General features: G+C 41.7%; 1 protein-coding gene across 2 annotated transcripts; it reads right to left on the bottom strand.

Annotated features, from left to right (window-relative positions):
- Positions 1-1,221: 1,221 nt before the first annotated feature.
- On the bottom strand, positions 1,222-21,471 carry ssh2b (slingshot protein phosphatase 2b). Of its 2 annotated transcripts, XM_031757341.2 has the most exons (15): positions 21,044-21,471; positions 15,653-15,696; positions 8,091-8,203; positions 7,931-7,995; positions 7,721-7,842; positions 7,568-7,633; positions 7,405-7,470; positions 7,109-7,303; positions 6,913-7,006; positions 6,647-6,775; positions 6,331-6,377; positions 5,980-6,126; positions 5,689-5,889; positions 4,435-5,470; positions 1,222-3,998 (listed from the first exon to the last, which is right to left on the bottom strand). In XM_031757341.2, the coding sequence occupies exons 1-15, from the start codon at positions 21,104-21,106 to the stop codon at positions 2,706-2,708; spliced, it is 3,681 nt and encodes a 1,226-aa protein (XP_031613201.2). In that variant the 5' UTR covers positions 21,107-21,471; the 3' UTR covers positions 1,222-2,705. The 2 variants fall into 2 exon arrangements, with proteins under 2 accessions (XP_031613201.2, XP_039474359.1); XM_039618425.1 differs by lacking the exons at positions 15,653-15,696; positions 21,044-21,471 and adding an exon at positions 10,106-10,498.
- Positions 21,472-21,646: the final 175 nt, after the last annotated feature.

Raw genomic sequence — 21,646 nt, forward strand, 5'->3', positions numbered from 1 at the left:
AGAGGGAGAGCAGGGAGAATCCATTCCAACTCAGAATCCTTCTGTGATTCTCTGCATCCTGGTGTCAGGACTTTCATAAAGAAAAAAAGAGAACATCAGAGAAATGATTTCTTTCCTGCGCTCAGTTAATTTAACACGGCATCATGTTTGTGCTTAAGGTCTGAAGATCTGTATGTGATGGTAACCAGAATACATGCCTGCCTGTGCCTTTTTATTTTTTACTGTGTGGCCAAAGTGTGAAATTTGTTCACAGTAACAGCAAAAGGTTAAAAACCTAGAATGACAAAACAGACCAAAATGTCATTTTCCAAGGACTATACATTTAAAATGCATTAACTTTACCTCTGACTGTAAATACCAAACATGTCGGTACATACAAAAAAAAAAAAAAATCTTTAAGTTACCGTTTCTTCGGCTTTGTTAGGTACTCCCGTTCCCTTTGCTCATTTGTGCAATGTAATTAGCCGATCACATGGCAGCAACTCAATACATTTAATTATGTAGACAAGCATGGTTGTTGGTGCTAGGCGGATTAGTCTGAGCATTTCAGAAACTGTCTCTAGAGTTTACAGAGAATCATCCAAAAACAGACAAAATATCCAGTGAGCAATGCCTTGTTGATGTCAAAGGTCAAATGAGAATGCCCAGAATACTTCAGGTCTGCAGAAGAGCATCTCTGAACATACACTGACCTTGAAGCAGATGGGAAGGAAACAGGAAATGATCACACAGAGTCATTTAAATTGGATGTTAGAAAAACGTCACCTGGTCTGAGTTTCTTGATTTCTGCAGCAACATTTGGATGGTAGGTTCAGAATGAGGCATAAACAGCATGGAAGCATGAATCCAACCTGCCTTGTAAAACTGACTCAGGCTGCTGGTGGTGTAATAGTGTGGGGGATATGTTCTTGGAACACTTTGGACCCTTTAGTACCAACTTAGCATCGTTTAAACACTACAGCCTACCTACTGTACTAATGCCAGGTTCATTCATTTATGACCCATCTTCTGATAGCTGCTTCCAGCAGGATAATGAGCCATTTAAAAAAAATGCTGAAAAATGCCAAACGGTGTAGCTGACTAAGAGAAAAACAGGAAGAGTCATTTTTACATACATTCTACATACATACATACATTCACAGTAAATGTGAATGTATGTAGAATGAAGCCAAATTAGTTTGTTCATTAAGAAGTGAGGGAAAGAATCACAGTAAGCCCAACTCTTAATTTCCATTGTTTAATGGTCACAGTTAAAGCACGTGATATAAAATAATATTTACACAGACAATACACACATACCCAACAGTTCCTACTACATAAGCATGCTCCCCAAAGTAGCAAAACACTTAAAAAAAAAAGAAGAAGCCACATTTAAAATTAAAAAGGGAGTAAAGTGCATGTATGACAGACGTCTCTGTACAGACATTTCTGATAGGCTGCAGAGAAGCTTCACTTGCCAGTCACAGGCACGCTCCTAAAAAGTTTACAAAAGACATAAAGATCCATTAAAATAAAATAAAAAGTGCACACCCACTTGGTAAAGTTGTGCTACACAGTCTCACTCACACAGACACAAACCAGATGTAAAAAACAAACCAACAAAAAAACAGGGAGATCCTAAAATATCAACAGTCACAATATACAACCTTTACATCCCCAAAGAGAACATAGCCGAAAACTCACAATTATACACTCTGCCTTTAAATCCCAGCACTCTGACCTACTCTCTCTCACACAGTTAAACATAAACAAAACTCTAGTTTGAGTGGCATCTGAAGTGTGAGGAGAGACAGTTTACTGAGTGATGAAGTCAAACGTGTTTCTGATTGAGAAGTACATTCCAGGAACCCGGAGTCGGATGTTTGTGCAGGTCAGATTTGGTTGACTTACTGAGGTATTGTGTAGTTAAAACAAACTAAACAAAAAGCAGGCCTCTTCTCTTTTCATTATGCTCAAATAAACTGGTGAAAACCTGCGTATGCAGCTTACACTGAGGGAAGAGTCAGAGCTTCACGACTGACTTTCACTGGAATTATTCTGTCGCGACGAAGAGTCTCCGTCCAACGACTTTTATCTTCAGGACCAAATCAGCCGGTTTGACAAGTAGGTGTTGGTGTGATTTATTTATTTATATTTTCTTTCTTTCTTTCTTTCTTTCTTTCTTTTTTTTTTTTAATGCCAACATAGTTACCAGATTATACAAGAGGGACCATTTTCTCCAGCATAAATGGCACGTTTTTCTGAAGAGACGTGAAAGCACGAGAAGAGGGGAAACAGAGGCTACATTCCAGCTAACATCACATTTGACAGCCAAAAATATCAAGTCGACTAAAGGAGAAACCAGCAACGATGTGATGAGTGAGTATGTGCACGCTTGGGCGTTATTAACATTTCAAACATGTGACCCATGTACATCTCTGGATGACTTTTTTTTGTTTTATCTTCTCAAAGTGTTTTATTTCAGTCTCAGTTAACTGGGACCGTCGTAGCCTTGCCACTTTTCCTGTGCCGAGACCAGATTCACATATCACAGATTTTTACAGAAGAGGGGAAAAAGAAACTACTAAACACATCCCTTAAGGCAAGAGGCGTCGGCTTGTTTTGCTAAATAAATCCAAAATATGCACTTGATTTTCGTTTCTGACGGGCACGTTATCTCTCTCTTTCTCTCATGTACACGTACACAGACGCACACCTGCTGAGGGTTACATGGTGTGGTAAAGGTTGCTAACAGTTCTCTTCTTAAGCCGCCTCAGCGGGTGAGTCCTTCCGTATTGCTGCCTTGTTGTCAGAAGTGTTAGCCCAGGCGAGTGCAGAGATTCTTGGCCAAAGTTTAAGGGCTTTCCTCTCTGAGGATTCGGATTTGATGGTGCAGAGACTGCTGAGGAGGTTTCTCCAGCTTTAGGAAGCCTCTGAGTGGTTGTTTCAAGGATCTCTGGTTGCTGGACAGTGGAGGAAGGAGAGTTGTGGACCCGCTGCTTCTTGGATTCATCGCTGGCTGAGTGGAGTGGGTGTTGTGCCGAGGGTGAAGCTACAGTGGAGCGGCTAAGCTCCCAGTCACTCAAGTCATTGGCGAGCAGCTCCAAGCAGCCCAGTTTAGCCAGGGAGGCTGAGCGCTTCATCATAGATGGAGGGGTCAGCCCTGCCTGACGAATCCTGGCTTCCACCTCTTGAACCCTCTTCTGGATACTGCCACCTCGCTTCTGCGCCTGACCCACACACCTGGCCTTGCACTTTCCAGCCATGCTCACCTGCTGCAGGAAGGCACCCAGCTCATACAAAGTCTCCCACGTCTCCCTCTTGAAAATGTCACTGTGGGGTCCTTCTGTGGGACAATCCCAGTCTGTGCCCGACTCGAGCTCAGTGACGCCCTCCAGACACAGGAAGTTCACAGAGGCAAAGGGAGAATGGGGAGAGTGATGGAAAGGAGAAGAGGTAGAGAGCAATCTAGTTTCAGCAGGCCGGAGTTTCTGTCCTTTTGTGCTTTTTTCGTTATCCCCAAGGGCCCCCATCGCAGCATGAGTGCGCTCACTTTCAGCTGGTCCAGACTTCCCATCCTCCTTTCCCTGATCTTTGTGCACCGTGCGAACTGCCTGTGAGCAAACGGATGCATCGTGGGAAGTAGACAACGTTGCACAATGGATGCTGTGTGGACGCCGGTGAGAGTTGGAGGTACTGCCAGAGAGAGAAGGCGGTGAAGAAGAGAGAGGCGGGGTCTCGTGCTCCTGTTTCATTCTTTGCTCCAGCTGTTGTGTAACACGTCGCACCGACCCTCGTGTCCAGTCACTGTAAAGACAGGCGGGGGCCTCCTCTTCCTCCTCTTTCAATTCTGTTTTTACATCCCCAGATTCCTTGTGCGACAGAACAACACTATCTTCAATTTCCTGCTTCAACTTCCTCACATCCTGATCCTGGGGACCTTGAGGTTCAGTCTGGCTATGAGAGCCAAGAGGCGAAGTCTCTTTGGGCTTCAGGCCTGTGACCTGCACAGGCATTTCCTGAAAAAAAGAAAAAAGAAAAAAAAAAGAAGAGAGAGAAAAACAGATATAATATAAAAGACCATTAATTTAAAAGCACAATGAAAACATTGCTACAATCACAATGTATTTGTGACAGATGTGCCACCAGGTGGCGCAACATAGCTTAAGAACCAAAAAGCATTCTGAATAAATCTGGTAAGATTGACAGTAACTGCTATGGGTTCAGTTCAGTTCCAAGTATCTTAAATATATATGTAAAAATATTTCATTGTTCCATTTCACTGAGCATCTCACACAAGAGCAGCCTGGAAACAGATCATAACATCCATACATGTGGCTACATTATACACAGCCAACCCGAGCCCACTGCCAGAGCACGGGTGGAGACTATATGCGACTCAAATCTGGAAATGTTTAGAGTTGTCTGGGAAAGTTTGCTAGAAGCATTGTTTACCTTTCTTTTCCCTTCATCCTTCCCCTCACTGGTGGAGACCTCCTGCAGTGGTGGCTGGTTTTCTTTGCCACAACTCTTCAGCTGGTGCGACTGCTGCGCTGCAGTACAGTGAGTTTTCCCATCTTGACTCATCCCCTTAAATTTTTCCCTGGCACTGAAAAAGTTGATGTGGTCTGCACTGTGGCCAAACACCAACACATTTTCATGTGGAATGGCACTAGGATAAGTGATAAAATCATTAGTGGAGGGATGTTGGGCTGCTAAACTGTCCAAAGATGAGCCATATGTCTGTTGGGCACAGTCTGGTTTTTTGACAAGCGCTGGGGCAGAGAGGCAGTCGGGTCCAGCCTGCTTTGTGCTTGGGGTTTGTGTTGCGGTAGGCTCAGGCACTGACACAAGCACTGTTTTTATCACAGATGTAGAACAGGACAACACCTGTGGTTTTAGAACTCCATCGGCTAGATTTGGAGATGGAGCAGGAGAGTGGGGGAGGTGGTGAAGGGAGGGAGGTGGATGAGGCTGGCCCACCAAAACACTTTGTGCAACAGTCACCTTATCGGTCTTTGGAGGCTCAGGCACCACAGTGGCGGCCCTTGGTTGAGAGACAGGAGGTAACGTGGGCCGATTCCCAGAGTCATATACGCCATTGGAGAGCGGAGGAGATAACAGAGACACAGAAGCAGCTGTGGAGTCAGAACAAGGACGGTCCTGCCGGCTGCTCCGACCTACAGCAGAACGAGATGCTTCAGCATGACCTGATGGAGCTGCCACACCTTTAAAGGAAGAAGAGCTAAGCTGATTGGAATGGATGCCCGTATCCGGCTGACTAGTGGAGTGTGTTGCTTTACTGCCAGCAGAACTTCCCAGTGATTCCAGCAGTTCTTTTACCGAGGGACCAGTTATGTTGCTGGCTTGGTTGTGGGGATCTGAGCGGCCCAGGCTGTGGGGCTGTGCGTAGGATTTGGAGAGTGGCTCGTGGTGTTCAGACAGATCGCTATCAGAGTGAGAACGCCACAGTTTGTTGTGCCTCTGCTTGCTGCGGAAGAAATTGAAAATGAAGTAACATATCACTTCTCAGAATTCTTTGCATGAAATTGACAGAGGAATATTTTGGGGTTTGTTTGTTTTTTTTTTTTTACATTGTTTTATAAGATTTTGATAATGCACTTCTTTCTGCCAGTATCAATATTTGCATTATCATGGATGATGTCTGTGTGTGTGTGTGTGTGTGTGTGTGTGTGTGTGTGTGTGTACCTGGCCATGAGTATTCCCTGATACTCCTCCAGCTGTCTCATAAAAGAGGGGTTGGGTTTGGTAACAGTTCGACGCTCCTTGACATACTCAAAGGCTTTTTTCAAATCCCAGCCGTACTCCTTCATGGCATACGCTATCACTGTGGCTGCAGACCGGCTAATCCCCATTTTACAGTGCACCAGGCACTTGGACCCAGATTTCCTAGGGTAGATATTAAGAATGATTGTCATTCTCGATAGATCTCATTCTTCGCAGGAAAAAAAGAAAGAAGATGAAACATCTCAAACTCACTTGGCTCTAGATATAAACTTGTAGGTGTCATTCCAATAGGCTAGCAGGTCAGTGGCCTCCTCATCATACACACGGATGTTGTGGTACTCAAACACACCGGGAAAGAAGTTATCAATCTCCCTTGTTACATTCAGGATGTAATGAACTCTGAGTGACAGAAAGACATGAACGAGAGGAAAGATGAGCCTTAGATGAGAAAGGGGTATGTAGGTATGTACTGATTTGTAAAACTGAATTTGTTGGTATAACAGGATGGAGAACATTTAATTTCATCCTAATAAAGCAAGTTTTTTTGTTCCGAACAGTCAGTTTTGTTGTTTTGGGTTTTTTTTTCCCCCCCTCCGTCCTTACCCACAGTTCTGTAACTCGTCCAGATTGGATGCATTCCACTCAGATCCCTGCAGGAAACAAAAAGCAATCCTCAGACTTGTTCAGCACCTTCCAATAAGCTTTTCGTAATGCTGAAGTCCAGTGAGAAGAAATGGTTGACATACAGTGAGTACTCCAAACCAAACAACAGCAAAGTACCTTAAAATTGTGCTTAATTTAAAATTACACAAGAATATCTTTTGTGAGAATCAGACCAGGGATACAGGCGTGGGAGATCAGAAACATTTTATATTCTCTGCTGCTAAAAGGAATAGAGGTGTTTCAGAGGTCAACCTACCAAGAAGACGTGGTCAAAGATCTCCGTAGGACTGTCCATCTGGCCCAGAATGACAATCATCTCATTGTCGATGAACTCCTTGAACTCTCGCAGATTGCATGTCATGTGCATTTCCAGCTCTGTTCGGATCTAAAGAACACATCCAGGACGGAAAGAGACATGTGCAGGCAAAGTGTCAAGTCACACATTAATGACTAAAAAAACATAAATAGCATGGCATTTTCCAAACATTTTCTTTGCCTGGGAGATCCTCGAAGCGGACTCACCTCTTTGCAGGTGACATTCTCGAGATCTTTCTGCATCATGATTTCCCGCAAACTGGCTTTGATCTGACGCTCAGTCAGCTCTCTTTCGGTAGGTCTGCAGAAACATTATGACGGTGGAAGAATATATTAAATAAGTTCATGTCTATCTGTTTTCCACATACAGAACATATCTGACAAACATCACTTGGCTACTTACACGTCGGAGAAGAGAACAGGAGAGTCGGCACGGTGTGACTGCACGTCCTGCATGGCGTTCCACTCATTGATGCGGGCCTGGTCGGAGTAGACCCGGCTCTGATAGTAGCTGACCCAGGTGAGGAACAAGCTGCCTGGAAAGTAGTTATGACTACGGGCCACCTCGCAGGCTTTATGGAGTGACTGGAGGGCTGACCTGTCAGGAAAAAAAATTACTTCTAAATAAAATGGGAAAAAACAGAAACCAGTGAACAATAAAAATATCCACAACTGTACCAATTATCCAGTATGACTCACCACATGGCTTGCACAGAAACAGGCTTGAATACATGCACCCTGTTGTCAGTTGATACACTGAAACCCCTGTGAGCAGGAACAGAGGAAGTATAGTGAAGAGGAGAGAGTTAAAAATCTTAGCTATCTTATGTTTAATGTAAACTCTGCTGAAGAATTTGCTTACCCATCTCCATCTAGATGTATTAAGGTGTCGCTCCACAGGGGCAAAACCAGCCCAACAGAACACGAGCTGAGTGGGGAAAACAGTTTTCATGTTATACCTTTAACCAGAACACCGAAACCAGCAGGTACCTAAAATCTTGTGTGTCACTCTCACCCGTCTACAGGGCTAAAATCCATTCCTAGCACCACGCTCTCCTCCGTGTCCTGCCGACCATTGGTTGAGACCACCACCATGTAGCGGGTGACCTGAGCATGTGCGCTCTCCAAACGAACCGCCTAGAGAAGGAAAAAACACAGTTTGTGACTCGACAGTTAAATAAAATCAGTGAGACTGACTTTTATTTGTGTTTTTATGGGTACCCACCAGTTTGATGTTGTCCTCTGGTCTGAGGAGAGTAAACATTGTCTGTAGGTGCTGCTGGATATCTCCTGGCAAGATGAAAGTAATGCATATATGACGCAAGATTAGCAAAAGTTAAACAGTTAAACAGTCAGTGGCTGTTGAGGGGGAACTTTCGCCTCACCTGCATGTTTGCTGCGCAGCTGGGAGAAACGGGAGGCAGACGAAGAAGAGGAGCCATTTCCTCGAGGCAAGAACAGAGCAGCCCCCTTAACGGTCAGGAAACTTTCACTGATGCTGCACAAAGACAGAAAAGATTGAACAGTGAGCAATATCCACCCACACATCTATCACAAAACTCATCCTTGGAAGGCTTTACAGCTTTTACTGACTTTTTGTTAAGTTTCTCCAAGGTCCACTGACAGAAAGCGCAAAGAGCAGAACTTTTGACACTTTGTTATTTTCAGACATTTTCAATAAAAATTCTCATTTGTAGCTTCTCAAATGTGAGGATTTTGAGCTCGTCTCCATCATTTGAAAAAGTACACTATCCTGGAATGTTGCACAGACTTGAAACAACAGAAATCATTTTGGCTGATGGAAATTTATGACAAGCATTTTTTCATAAATTTATGTGAATTAATGAGTTATGTTGGTCTGAACTGTTACAGTGGTGACATACAGAAGTAAACACACTTGATTCAATATGCTGATCCAAAACAACACAATAATAGGACGATTTCTGAGTAATCAGATGACTGTAGTAGAAACCAGAGCACATGTGGGCTTAACTGAACTGGTAATATTTACTGAATAACGGAATGACAACAGACAGAATGTTCTGAGTTACAAAGACTTAAAAGTTTTGTTGTTCATCCGGTTACCATTTCTTCATAAAACAAGGCAACTGCAACTTCAGTACCAAATCAAGATGGCAGTCCCAGCTAAGCTTCTTGATGGTCTGAACAATAGACTCACATAATGGACTTAAGATATCTGACGTCTTCCCATTATTCTGCTATTATTATAAGTAGTATTATTATCATTATTACTACTACTACACACAGGCTTTGTCCCTCGCAGTATGAGCAGGAAAGACAAAGTCTCATTGTCTTTTGTGATGATGAGTAAAAGCAAAATCACCAGTAACACCAGCGATCGCTGACTAATTTGTCACTCCATCTGGGCAGCAAGGATAAATATAGGCTTGAGCAAAGGAAAGACCGTCAAAGACAGGAAGTCATGTTGTTGTTGTCTGCTGTGATGATGCGGGAGGAAAGGAACAAAGGCAAAGGAGGATAAACCTGCAATGGACAGCAGTCATTACTGAAGGGACAATTATGACAAACTAAGCAAACTTTCATGCAAGTTTCCAAGTTAGAAAAAGTGGATGTTAGGAATCTCTGACATCCACACTGACTTGCACACACCCAATTTTCTTCATGACATGACACTTGACAAATATCTGAGCGAGCATAGTGTATCCTAGTTAAACTTTTATATTGAAAAAAGCCATTGATCAACAAAAATCAAGAAGTGAATGCATTGGAATCACTGAAAATGCTGACAAATACGTCCTTCTGTTGATTCACTGTGCTGCAGGCAGACCAAGAATATGTCAGAGACAATACAATGCCAGAGAGGACAGAGGCTGACAGCTAGGCTTGCACACAGACTCACACCAGCACACACTAGACAGATGTCTAACACAAGTGCTAATGATGTGTTTGTGCAAATTATATCTTGACATGCTTCTTCCAAGCCATAAATTTCCAATTAAATGCAAGTGTGTGGCTTGCACAATGAAGACAAAATAATCACATCCCCTGATTCTGCTGAAGGTACATCGTGTGCCTTGCTCTGCTGTGCCCCCCCTCAGGATGCATTTAAGGAACAGCTAAAGGTGGGTGGAGAGAAGTGCATCCTAGCAGATGAGTAAAAGCATCTGGCAGATATCTCAAAAAGGAAGCAAAGGAAAGGAAACCTGTTCCTGCAGCCACTCGTTCAGCTGCTGTGCTGCTACATCCTTTTTATGAAGTCATTAAGAGAAAAACCACATGCCCATACAGGAGCACACTAACTCTATACTGAAGTTTGGAGTAGATCATCAACATGACACTGCAGGCAATATAATAATTCATGTAGTATTATCGTTACTATAAGCAAGCAAAGCTCCGGACTGTGAGCACGGCAACTTACAGCTGATAAATTTCCACCTGAGAGATCACAGAGTTCTCGGTAAAATACGGTCTGATCTTCACCCCGCAGCAGGCGCAGAAGCAGCCGGCCGACGAGCTTCGCGGGGCGGTCACAACGCCGGGAGGCATCGCTGCTCCGGGAGTGCGGGCAGGGAGCGCGGAGGCGACAGTCGCCGATGTGCGAAGTAAAGTTCTGAAGACGCAGAAGCTCTGCTCTAAGACCACACGGTGGTTCTTTTTTATTTAACTATGTTTTTTAATCGCAGATTTAGAAAATTAGATCTAAACCGGCAGATTTAATAGAGCGGACCAATCTAATATTATAAAGCGACAAAACACTAACATATTTAAGAGCGCCTGTGACAGAGCAGGTGCCTCAGAACATCTGATCCATGGTCTGCTGTTTGATGTGTCTGCAGCAGGCTGCGGTAAATCCTGCCGCTGAGGGGGAGGAGACACACATGGTCCAATCCGTGACAACAGCAGTCTGAGGAAGACTACGAGGAATTATTGGAGACGCGGTGAAAGTGTGCAAGAAAGACAGCCACAGGTACCCGGATAAAAGTGTTTAACTATCACAATGGCAGTCGGTGGCATTCCTATATGCTTTACAACAGCCTCGACACGTCACTGAAATTCCTCACACTGTTCCTGGGTCACCATGTTTTTCCACGTAACACGCAGAAGGAAGTGGCTGCTTTAAAATGATGCCACACGCACATTTTAAAAATGCCAAATGTAAGAATAACAAATAAATGACAATTTCCAGCTTTGTCAACATAACAAATAAGGATGCTAGACGCTACATAAAAACTTTCCATAATTAAAACATTTTTAAAAAATGGTTTTATGTGCCCATGTGTCTGGCAGACAGCCTGACTGAAAAACTAACCAAGCAATCCCAGAAAGCATTGCTTTAGAAAGACAGCGCACCCCCCACTTTCAGCTGCTTATCAGCACCTTAACAACACCACACTATTTTCTCATTTTCTTCACAATAACATCTGAGAGGAAATGGTGTTCTGTTCATAGGCTAGTACAATCTTTAACAGTAATGCATTTTTGCTTCTTCTTAAGGTAACAAACCCATAAAAAATACAAATAATAAAGGGTAGAAAGCTTTTCAAAAAGGTTGATAGGTTCAACTGTTATATTAGACAGGTGTATTTCAAAATCAGTACACCCCTAGTTCTCATGAATGTGTATCCAGCAACAGCACGACAACAACAACAGAAAAAAAGAGATTGAGAAACTTGAAAGGAGATTTCAGGCTGCCTGTGAACTAAGAAGAAACTTGACCTTAGACTTGGTTGTGTTGCTTGTTGATCCCTTTTGGTTTCAATTACAAACTAAGGGTAACTATTTGGCCACCAGCTGACTGCCAGTTTATATCCTGGGATAAACAACTGCAGTGTGGTGTTTTTCCTCTTAGGTCGACCTGTGTCTCTGACCCAAGAGAGGCAACCGATGAATTGGACTGATGAGCTCAATGAAGCTACAGATTTTGACGTCGTCTGAGAGATCCTTACAAAGAGAAAAGCGTTTATTTATTAGACTGCTGAGTCACATGTGGTTAAATGTATCACAGCATGAACAATAAATGGTGTAACAGTACAGTCAAGCTTTAAGTAGATAAAGAACAAGCAGTGATATATAAAGCAGGAGAAGGGATGGGAAGTGGGATCCATTTACAAATTGAATGAATTATTTTGTAACTAGTTTTAATTCAGTTTGATCTAAAATTCATCTTAAGTCATGTTATATTGTAAAGCAATGATGTGACATCTGACTGCTTATCTAATCTTATCCATTTTCTATCACTCCTGGCAGTTGCACACTGATAATGATGTGAAACTTTTGCAGACCTGAGTCACATGTGAGCATTTTTTACCCTGCTCAGTGGTCAGACTCAGAGATAATGAAGCAGGTGTGGTTATGCTGAACATATCAATAAGGGAACTGATAAAGATCAGATCTATAAGCAGAACAGATAATGATACAGGTATCTAAAAACTTACCAGATTCTAAGCAGAGGCAGACACATGTTACAAACAATCACAAGGAGGCCTTCCTCATCAACTAATAACAGCTTAACCTGACAGCCACCTTTCCACTCTCCCTCTCATCTCCCTGTTGGCCTCTCACATCGACCCCTTTAAAATCCCTACCATCTCCCTCCTTACTTTAACCGGTGTTATTGATTAGGAAAAGATCTGTGGCATCTTCTTGTAAGGGCGCTGGAGGGATAGCTAAGAATAGTCACGGGGTTGTTCATTCCCACCTTTGGGATTTACAGACTCTCAGCAAACCCACATGTTTATGTGTGAGATGTTGAACCCATCTCTCAAGTTCCACCTGGCTATTCTCCCCCTTTGACTGCTGAAATTCACACCATCCAATAGCAAGTGGCGAATGCCAGGATGTGGTTTTTACATGTAGACACCAGACACTCTGCTGCTCTCATGTTTCCAAACATGCAAACACAGACAGTCACCTTAGTGATCGCAGCTTCACCTTGTGTATACATTCACACACCCAGACTTTACAGTATTTCTTTGAAGCACACATAAACTGTTAAACATCTGCGATGAGCATCACACACCAACAGGAAGTCTAATAAATTGGCCTGTTAGCATGACTACAGTATATCTGAATTACACCAGAATGAATAAAAATCTGTCTTAGAGGCACACAAATGTATAAATGTAGCACAAATGGAAATGAGTCCCATTCAGACATATAATCCTTTGTTCCACTTTTCCCCTCTTCTGACTACAGAACTATGAGATTATAAGAGATCAGAAATACTCTCCAATTGTAGTCATAATAAATAACCTCTCTTTCTCCTAATTTCCCCTCTGCATGGTCCCCCAGTGATGTTGCTGCTTTTTGCTGATGTCACCAACTTGCTGATGTCACTGGCTTTAATCAGCAGCACTGCAGTGGGGCTTGCTTACGCAGGCAGGCGCGCTGCCTCACTGAAGCCTTATTCCAGTTTGAATGAATCTCACTACCTGTGTCAGAGATGAGCTCTGCTGCAGCTGCTGACTTGTACGGCACAGCGGGCACAGACGTCAGCAGCGGGGAGGGGGGAAAACGAACAGCCTGCCTCTGAGACTTTGGGAACATGAATTCAGTGGAGAGGCACACCTTTAGTGAATGGCTGCTGGAATTGTGAATATGCAACACTGCAGCTTGAACTTAAAGAAAAAGTGAAATGAAAAATGCACACACAGCATCAGTTTATTTTTCCTTCTGCTATACCCTATATGTGTGTTAATTTCTTTACTTCTACTTCTTTACTTTTAAAAATAATTCTCGTCTTTTACCTTCAAGTAAAACACAGAAATATGACTTTAATAAGACTCGGCTAGCACTCATTAATAGTTACACTGACTTTTATACAATCAAATGAATCCTGATCTGACAATATGGGTGAAGGAGAAACAGCCCTTACAGGAGCTCACTTTTATTTCAGATGCTGAAGACAGTCTTATTTCTGCAAAGATTTTAAAGCAAAACAACAAAGAAAAAAAAAGAAAATGAACTCAAAGAACTCTTTCTTTATTACAGTATTCTTTGCCCAAACTAACAATCATACTGGGAACAGGCTCACTTATTCCTACACATCATACCCTTTCTCATGACCTCTCTAGGATATATCAGATACTGTGTATTTACGCAGCAGATTGAGGGCTTTCCGTTAGTCCGATGTATGAAATCAGTGACTGTGGAACTCATTAGTTTAAAATTGAATTTGTGAACAAGATTTGACAATTTAACTGAAGAAGATACAAAGTGGCAGTCATGTCATTGCGTCAGTGAAAAAGACTATTGCATACTAATGCCCTCACTCAAAGTCTCACGTAGGAGATACATTCCAAGTAAATCAAAGACAAAATGTTTGGTTTTTTATACATTCAAAAAATCCTGACACAAGCTACAAGTTTTCTGCACTTGATTTTTGTGTTACAGTTTATATGCAAGCTTCTCCATCTACCTTAAAACTTCTTGAGTTTGTGTATCACAGTGCGCTGTGATTTACCACAGGTCATTTTTTTGCTTAACATTATCTATTATATAAAAAGTTGGATGGTGCACCTTAGCTAATAGGAGAGAGCAGCATGTGTTTATTTGAAAAACTTTATTGCAAAGACTGTGGGCTTACCTCCACTCTGATTACATTTAAACATAGTGCTAACAATGACAGGTCACAGGAGTTTTTAAACATCAGATGCACCTCCTATTCACACTGAACTTGGAAAAAAAGTGGAATTTAATACTTTGCTGCCTTTTAGTTTTAGTGACCTACAACCCAGAGCAAATGATCTGCCTAGGAATACAAATAAAGCTTAACCAAATTTTAACATCTAATAACAGCTCAGAGGTCAAACAACTACTATATCAAATATATCATCTTGGCCCAGAACATCCCCGCTTATAACTCTCCCAAACCTGTAATCAGAGCAGTGAACTGGGTATTAAAAACACTACAGGCGTTCCCCTGTAGGGACAATATCACAAAGCTTCACAATGATAATAAAAAAGAGCTTTGAGGTTACTTTGAAGTCAAGACAAAGTAAGGCTAATCATTCAGCTTCACCTTTATTAAAATATGCTCCACTGAAATATATGTGTAGGCATGGTAATGTAAAACAAAATGCATCACAGGACCCCTGATTTCCATTAAAAATGTCACACTTATCCAGATGTGTAAAGAATAAAAGAGAGAAAAATAATAACATTCATTTTAGGAGCTAACTCGGAGTGATATTCGATCATGTACCTGTCTCTGTGCACACAAACATGCACACAGCAAGCACAGATTTCAGTCGCAGCTGCACAAACACAGACAAACCTCAGCTGGATGATGAAGAGCTCCGATGACCAAACAGACACCGAGACTTTGGGAGTGGTTACCAATCTGCCCGTGGATCAACAGTGCAGCTCCCCTGACCCACATAGCCAGTTACTCACAGAGATACTGCTGCCCTCTAATGGGCTGTCTGCAAGCCACTGTTTATTATCTCATTCAGTGCGTGATTTCAGGATTAGTAAAGGGCCAAACATAACAGAGGAGACCTAGAAGTATTCAGTGGCAGAACAAATAAACAAAACGGGCAGTGGAAGGAAGTAGCCAATTATCAGGGGACGAAAACCAGTTGCAAGTGTGGCTGAGTGAAACTGGATTAACCAGAATTCCAACTCTTAAGTAATACAGGACAGCAGTGGATGTGATGTGATGCTGCCACAGTACAGGAGCCCTTTTTTTCATGTCACAGCAGTACAGAAAGGCAGTCCTGCAGCGTCAGACACATTTTATGATTAATTCTTATCTGGGTATTTGGGAAAAGCCTTTTTTTTCCTCCCACTTTGTGCAGATCAGGTCAGATCAGGTGAGAGGTCATGGGTAACAACCAAACATGCCCCGTGTTATGAATGGGCTTTTTTTGAGACTGAGCACATACTTATCCAGTGGATTTCTGGTCCAGTGAACCAAATGCTTTCAACTTTAACACACAGAGCTCAATGTGTGTCGGTATCTTACCTCCTCGGCTGAGAGCGGCGGTCATCCTCCCCGCTACCTGACTCCTGGGGAGATAAAATAAGAAAAATACATTTGAGAACAAGAGAAATGCAACAGCACAACATTACAAAGTCAACATATAAGAGTGCAGTCAGAGCCAATATCACTAGTGTCAACTTTTCTTCTTTTCTGTATAAGGAAATAATATTTTATACACCGAATTGCCGAATTGGATACTTTCGGATACCAAAAAGTATCCAATCCACAATTTTGCACAAAAGCATAATTTTGGCATTGTTATATTAGATTCACGACTTCTAAAAGAAAAGTGCCATTAAAAAAAAAAAAGAAATCATAGGAAAGCCCATCTTTAAAGGGAGAAAACGTCACCATAAACAAATTTAGTAAAAACTCAAATGAGCTCTCAATTCATGCAAACACATGGTAAACAAGAACAGAAAGGAAATCCCACTGTCCTATTTTGGGTAACAAAGACTAACTTGCATATTTCCACATTCACACACGCATTAAAAGCACAAGCATCCATTTTAACATTCAACACTGCCTGAACCGAAAGACGGGAGGAGGACAGAGAGAGAGAGACCAGAGTTCAGTTTTAACTCAATTTACACACTCTCCAGGAAAATGACCTCAGTCTGTTTTTAAGGTGTGGCTGGACAGGGAATAACACAATCTCTCTGTCTCTCTCGCGCTCACATACACAAGCATGGAGACATGAAGAGACAAAAAGAAACAAATCAGATCAAATCAGTTTTAAATCAGAAAATTGTGGAACACAAAAATGTACCAAACGTGGACGCTAAGGCTCAGTGGTAGCTAAAATACCTGGCCCTTATCTTGTAATGCTTGGACTTATCTTGTTTACACCCTGTGTGAGCTTAACTAGCCTTTAATGACATTTACATTAAAGGACATAATAATAATAATAATAATGATAATAAACTCATGCAGAGCTACTTCAGGGGGTCTAGCCTGACTGGAGAACACAAAAACGATTAATACGGCCAGTAGATAATTTAGGCAAGGCAAGTTTATTTATATAGCACAATTCAACAACAAGGTGATTCAAAGTGCTTTACAGAGACATTAAAAACAAAAACAAATAAAAAGCATGACTTAAATTTGATTAAGACAAGCAAGCAAGCAAACAAACAAACAAACAAACAAACAAACAAACAAAACAGTACATAAAATCAAATATCAAAACAGTAGATAAAATCTGAACAGTAGATAAAATCAGTAGTTAAAAAGTAGGTTTTGAAATTTAAACTTAAGTGTGGATTTGGTGCTTTATTCAAATGCAGCTGAGAATAGGTGAATCTTCAACCTGGATTTAAATAAACTGAGTGTTTCAGCTGATCTGAGGCTTTCTGGGAGTTTGTTCCAGATGTAAGGAGCATAAAAGCTGAATGCAGCTTCTCCGTGTCTGGTTCTGACTCTGGGGACTGATAACAGACCGGATCCAGATGACCTGAGGGATCTGGAAGGTTCATACTGGGTCAGGAGGTCACTGATGTATTTCGGTCCTAAACCATTTAGAGCTTTATAGACCAGCATCAGAACTTTAAAGTCTATCCTCTGACGGACAGGCAGCCAGTGTAAAGACCTCAGAGCTGGACTGATGTGGTCCACTTTTTTTGGTCTTAGTGAGGACTCTAGCAGCAGAGTTCTGAATGAGCTGTAGTTGTCTGACTGATTTTTAGGTAGACCTGTAAAGATGCTGTTACAGTAATCAAGCCTACTAAAGATGAATGCATGGACTAGTTTTTCCAGGTCCTGTTGAGACATCAGATCTTTTATCCTTGAAATATTCTTGAGGTGATAGTAAGCTGATTTTGTTATTGTCTTAATGTGTTTTTCTAAGTTTAGGTCTGCATCCATCACTACACCCAAATTTCTCGCCTGGTTTGTGGTTTTAGGTGTATAGATTGAAGTTCTCTGGTGACCTGTAATCGTTTTTCTTTTGCACCAAAGACTATTACCTCAGTTTTATTTTTGTTTAGCTGGAGAAAATTGTAGCACAACCAGTCATTAATTTCCTCAATGCATTTACCAAGAGCCTGTACAGGGCCTCGGTCTCCTGGTGACATTGTGATATATATTTGTGTGTCATCTCATGTAGCTATGATAGTTTATTTTGTTGTTCTTTATAATCTGTGCCAGTGGGAGCATGTAAATGTTAAACAGAAGGGGTCCCAAGATGGAACCTTGGGGAACTCCACATGTGATACTTGTCTGCTCAGATGTGAAGTTACCTATTGATACAAAGTATTTCCTGTTTTCTAAGTATGTTTTGAACCAGTTTAGTCACACTGACACTTATGCAGTGTCAGTGTGAGAAGGAAGTAAGGAATTGTTAAGCTTGGTTCAAGTTATCATTTACTGCCAGGTCTTGTGACACTGCTGTGGATCCAGTTAAGTGCAATAACTGCAAAGGGTGGTTCTCAGCTCCTTTGAGCCACAGTATCTAAAGCAGATTTCCATTGTGGGCTTTCAGAATCAAGATATTTAAAACAGATCCTGTGCAATGAAAAGCAACTCGTGTAAACAATCTGACACTGGAGTAATGGTGCCAGTGAAAGTTTCTACTCCAGTAAGATTCTATATCGGTACAGTTTCACCAAGAAACTATTAGTTGGACTGCTACATGGTGTGCTAGACGACAAAGCGACATAATTAGAAGCTTGCTAACTCTCAATGCTGAACATTTGAGTAATTGGCCTTTTGGAGACGACAGTATTTAAATATCTACTGCTGCAAAGATTACAATCGTACTGACTTTATTGAGAAACTTTAAAATAAATTCAAAGCACCTTGTTGTTATTGAAAACTGAGAACAGATTAGGGCAGGGGTGCCAAAAATAAGGCCCGGGATCCTAAACTGGCCATGCAAAGTCTCTAAAGTGGTCCACTGGACGGCTTTGGAAAAAGTGAAGGAGGGCAAAACTTTTGAACTTTAAAGTGAACTTTTTAGTTTTTCCAGCTTTCTCTGCAGAATACCTCCTTTATGGCTATTCATCTTACACCAAAATAATTAATTAACAGATAATAAATTAAACAAAAGAAAGGTTCCTGTATATACAATAGGTCTATAAAAAAAGTCAGTGCCTGAGCTACCAGTATTAAAAAACAAAACAAAAACCAACAACAACAAAAAGCACATTTATTTCCTAAAATTTAACCCCAAAGAGAGTTGTGTTGGATTTCATTATCATGTATAAAAAAGAATGTGCAGTTAAGCTTCTTTACACTGAGAAAAAGGGGAATTAAATTCTATGGTTATATGTCGCCTTTGATGTAAAATGAGCTTGACATAACTGAGTATGCAGTTGGAGGGAAAAAAATGCATTAATGCATTTGTAATGTCAACTTAGTACAGCAGATTAGACAAAGTTTCTGTTACTGTTCTTTGTCCTACAGTGCGATATAACATCTAGTGTTTGTTTAGATTGGAAACCCCGCAGACTTTGCATATTTTGCATATGTATGAAAATGATTGATTTTTTTTTCCAAAGCTTATGGAAATGTCAAGCCTGAACGTGGAGTCTGGGCATGGATCTGCATGTCCAGAGATCAGACTGTGCTTACGTGTTACAGCCAAGATTATCACGATGCAAAAGTGCTTCTACCCTAATTTGAACGTGTGTATGTGTGCTCTGCGTGTAAACACCCTGAGCAGATATATTCATTCCACATAGGGTTCAACAAGTAGCTAGTAGACGTCTCACACACAGATAGACACATCACATCACAAGACCCCCCCCCGCCGCCCCACCTTCCGGGGAGAATAAAAAGCACAGGAAGCTGTACGTGTCTCTACAATTTGCTATCAAAAATATGTATGTGGGTTACAACTTGAAAGCACATTTCCACTACAAAATGCTTCATACACTTAACATCCCCCGCCATATTTACATTCCTAAAAATCACACATGTGCTTACTTTTACAGCTCACACTTGTTCCCCAATTCACCATCACTTCTTGAAAGACAGGCTCCTTGCTACTTGTTGCTCAGTGATAAGACATAAAAACTCCTTCAACTACATTTCATCCCGGATGACAAATTACCTAAGACCTATGTGTACATAGCACGACGCTTATCATTAATGCCTACTCACAGAACCTGTTTGCTCTGAGCTATAAAGGAGAGGGTCCCTCTAAAGATTTTCCATGACTGACAAAGTTTGTGGAAAAAAAGCTTGATTGCAGTTGTGATTTGGGCCAAGCTGGGAGTAGAAAAAAAACAATCATACACAGTTAATCTAATCTTCTCCTGGGTCCAAGTAGCAAGTTAACAAGGGAAATTGCTTTCCCCTACTGTGCTCCGTTTTGGAGTAAGCACGCAACTTGAATGTACTTTAAAGGCTGTACAGTAAGCCAAGGAATGCACCTTAACATGTTATTTAATCCGTAAACACCGACAATGCAACATACACTGGGAAGTTAATGTAGGTCAACGTTTTCACATGCTGTCAATAAAACACACAGACAGAAGTGCGAAACAGATAACATTTTAATGGTAAACAGAGTGTGCTTGTATATTACTTCCTCCCTCTGTTTCTGCCTGTCTGATGGGGTTCCCTGTTCCCGTAGAAACCAGACAAGCAAAGGGAGTAGCAACAGGAAAACCACCTGCTCGTCTGCTTTGCATGGGTACACTCCTGCCTTCAGTAAACACACACACACACGCGCGCACACACACATACACAGACAGACAGGAAGAGAGAGGCAGACAGATAGAAGACATTCAGACAGAGACAGTCTGGGTACGTGACAGACCCGCAGAGAAAAAGAAAAGACGCGTCCACAGCCTCGTTTACATACAAGGCAGGACACTGCACCAGTGTTGTAAGAATAAATACCTGCATTCACTCGTGTCACTGGACAAATACCAACGCAACTACTTCCCATATTTAAATTTAATTTTGCAGGTACAAACCATTACATAATAAGAAATATGACTTGTTGTCACACCGTCGATGAAAGTTTCTTTATTCTGGATACTGTAAAAGCAGCTAACTGCCAGTTGCGTTTACAATACCGGAAATGTACATACAATGAGTATATAAGCAGTGGTGTGCATTAAAACAAAAGGTGCTGTCATTTTCTTTCAAGTTAACCCTTTTTTTGTATTTACAGACGGAAATAAGAAGATATTTTCAGGTTAACTTAGCAGCTAGTAGCGACTAATACTGTAACTGAAAATGATGGGTAGCTATATGTCACGCATGCGCAGCAGCACAAAGGCAAGGCAGTTGGGTGACAGTGAGCAGCCGACAAAAAAGACAGCCAAAAATGAAGCCTCAAGTCGCCCTCAGTATGGAGGAGATGTGAGTTTGGTGGAGGTGGTGGAAGGAGTAGAGGAGGCTTCAGGGAAAAGCGGTTCTTACCGAAACGCAGGGGCTGGAGCTGGTGCTGGGGGTCGGTGAACGCTGCACGGTAACCAGCGCCATTCAGCGACCGGGAAGCGGACACCTGAGAGGAAGCGACGGCGGAGACACGAGCATAATTGTGTTGTGAGGGCGAAAGCCCAGTTGAACCTGACTTTTTGATCTTCTCTCCTTTTACCCCCCTCCCTCTCTTTCCCTGTGATCGTACACTGTTTGACTACTCCCCGGCTGTTTCCTCTGTAAGCGCCACGTGCGCATGCGCAACTACCCTTCGCTTGTCAATCCCGATTAACCTTGTGTGTGCTGGAGATAAACAAAGCACTTGTGAGGAGTGTCTACAGAGAAGCAATACTACTTCTTAAGAGGTCATTTATTTGAATAGAAGTGTAAATGCACCATTATGTAAACCGCATACAACAATTGCATTACAAGGTTTAAGCCTACAATAGAATAGAATAGAATAGAATAGAAAGCCTACATTGTTATTGCAATTCAATTACAAAGAGACTGGGAGTGCCACTCCAGCTTCATGAAACAAGGTTGAAGCTAAAGGAAAGCAAACTACAAGACTGTATAATAAATAATATAAAATTGACTGAATAT

This window comes from Oreochromis aureus, linkage group 10 (genome assembly GCF_013358895.1).
Source record: "Oreochromis aureus strain Israel breed Guangdong linkage group 10, ZZ_aureus, whole genome shotgun sequence".
Taxonomy (NCBI): Eukaryota; Metazoa; Chordata; class Actinopteri; order Cichliformes; family Cichlidae; genus Oreochromis; species Oreochromis aureus.

Bases quoted from the DNA above. Each gene is read 5' to 3' on its own strand.
- ssh2b (XM_039618425.1), bottom strand. From the start codon at position 10,233: ATGCCTCCCGGCGTTGTGACCGCCCCGCGAAGCTCGTCGGCCGGCTGC. The intron at 7,843-7,930 runs GTGGGTACCCAT...TTCCTTCTCTAG, and splicing joins CAGAGGACAACATCAAACTG to GCGGTTCGTTTGGAGAGCGC. The intron at 6,127-6,330 runs GTAAGGACGGAG...TCTGTCACTCAG, and splicing joins GACGAGTTACAGAACTGTGG to AGTTCATTACATCCTGAATG.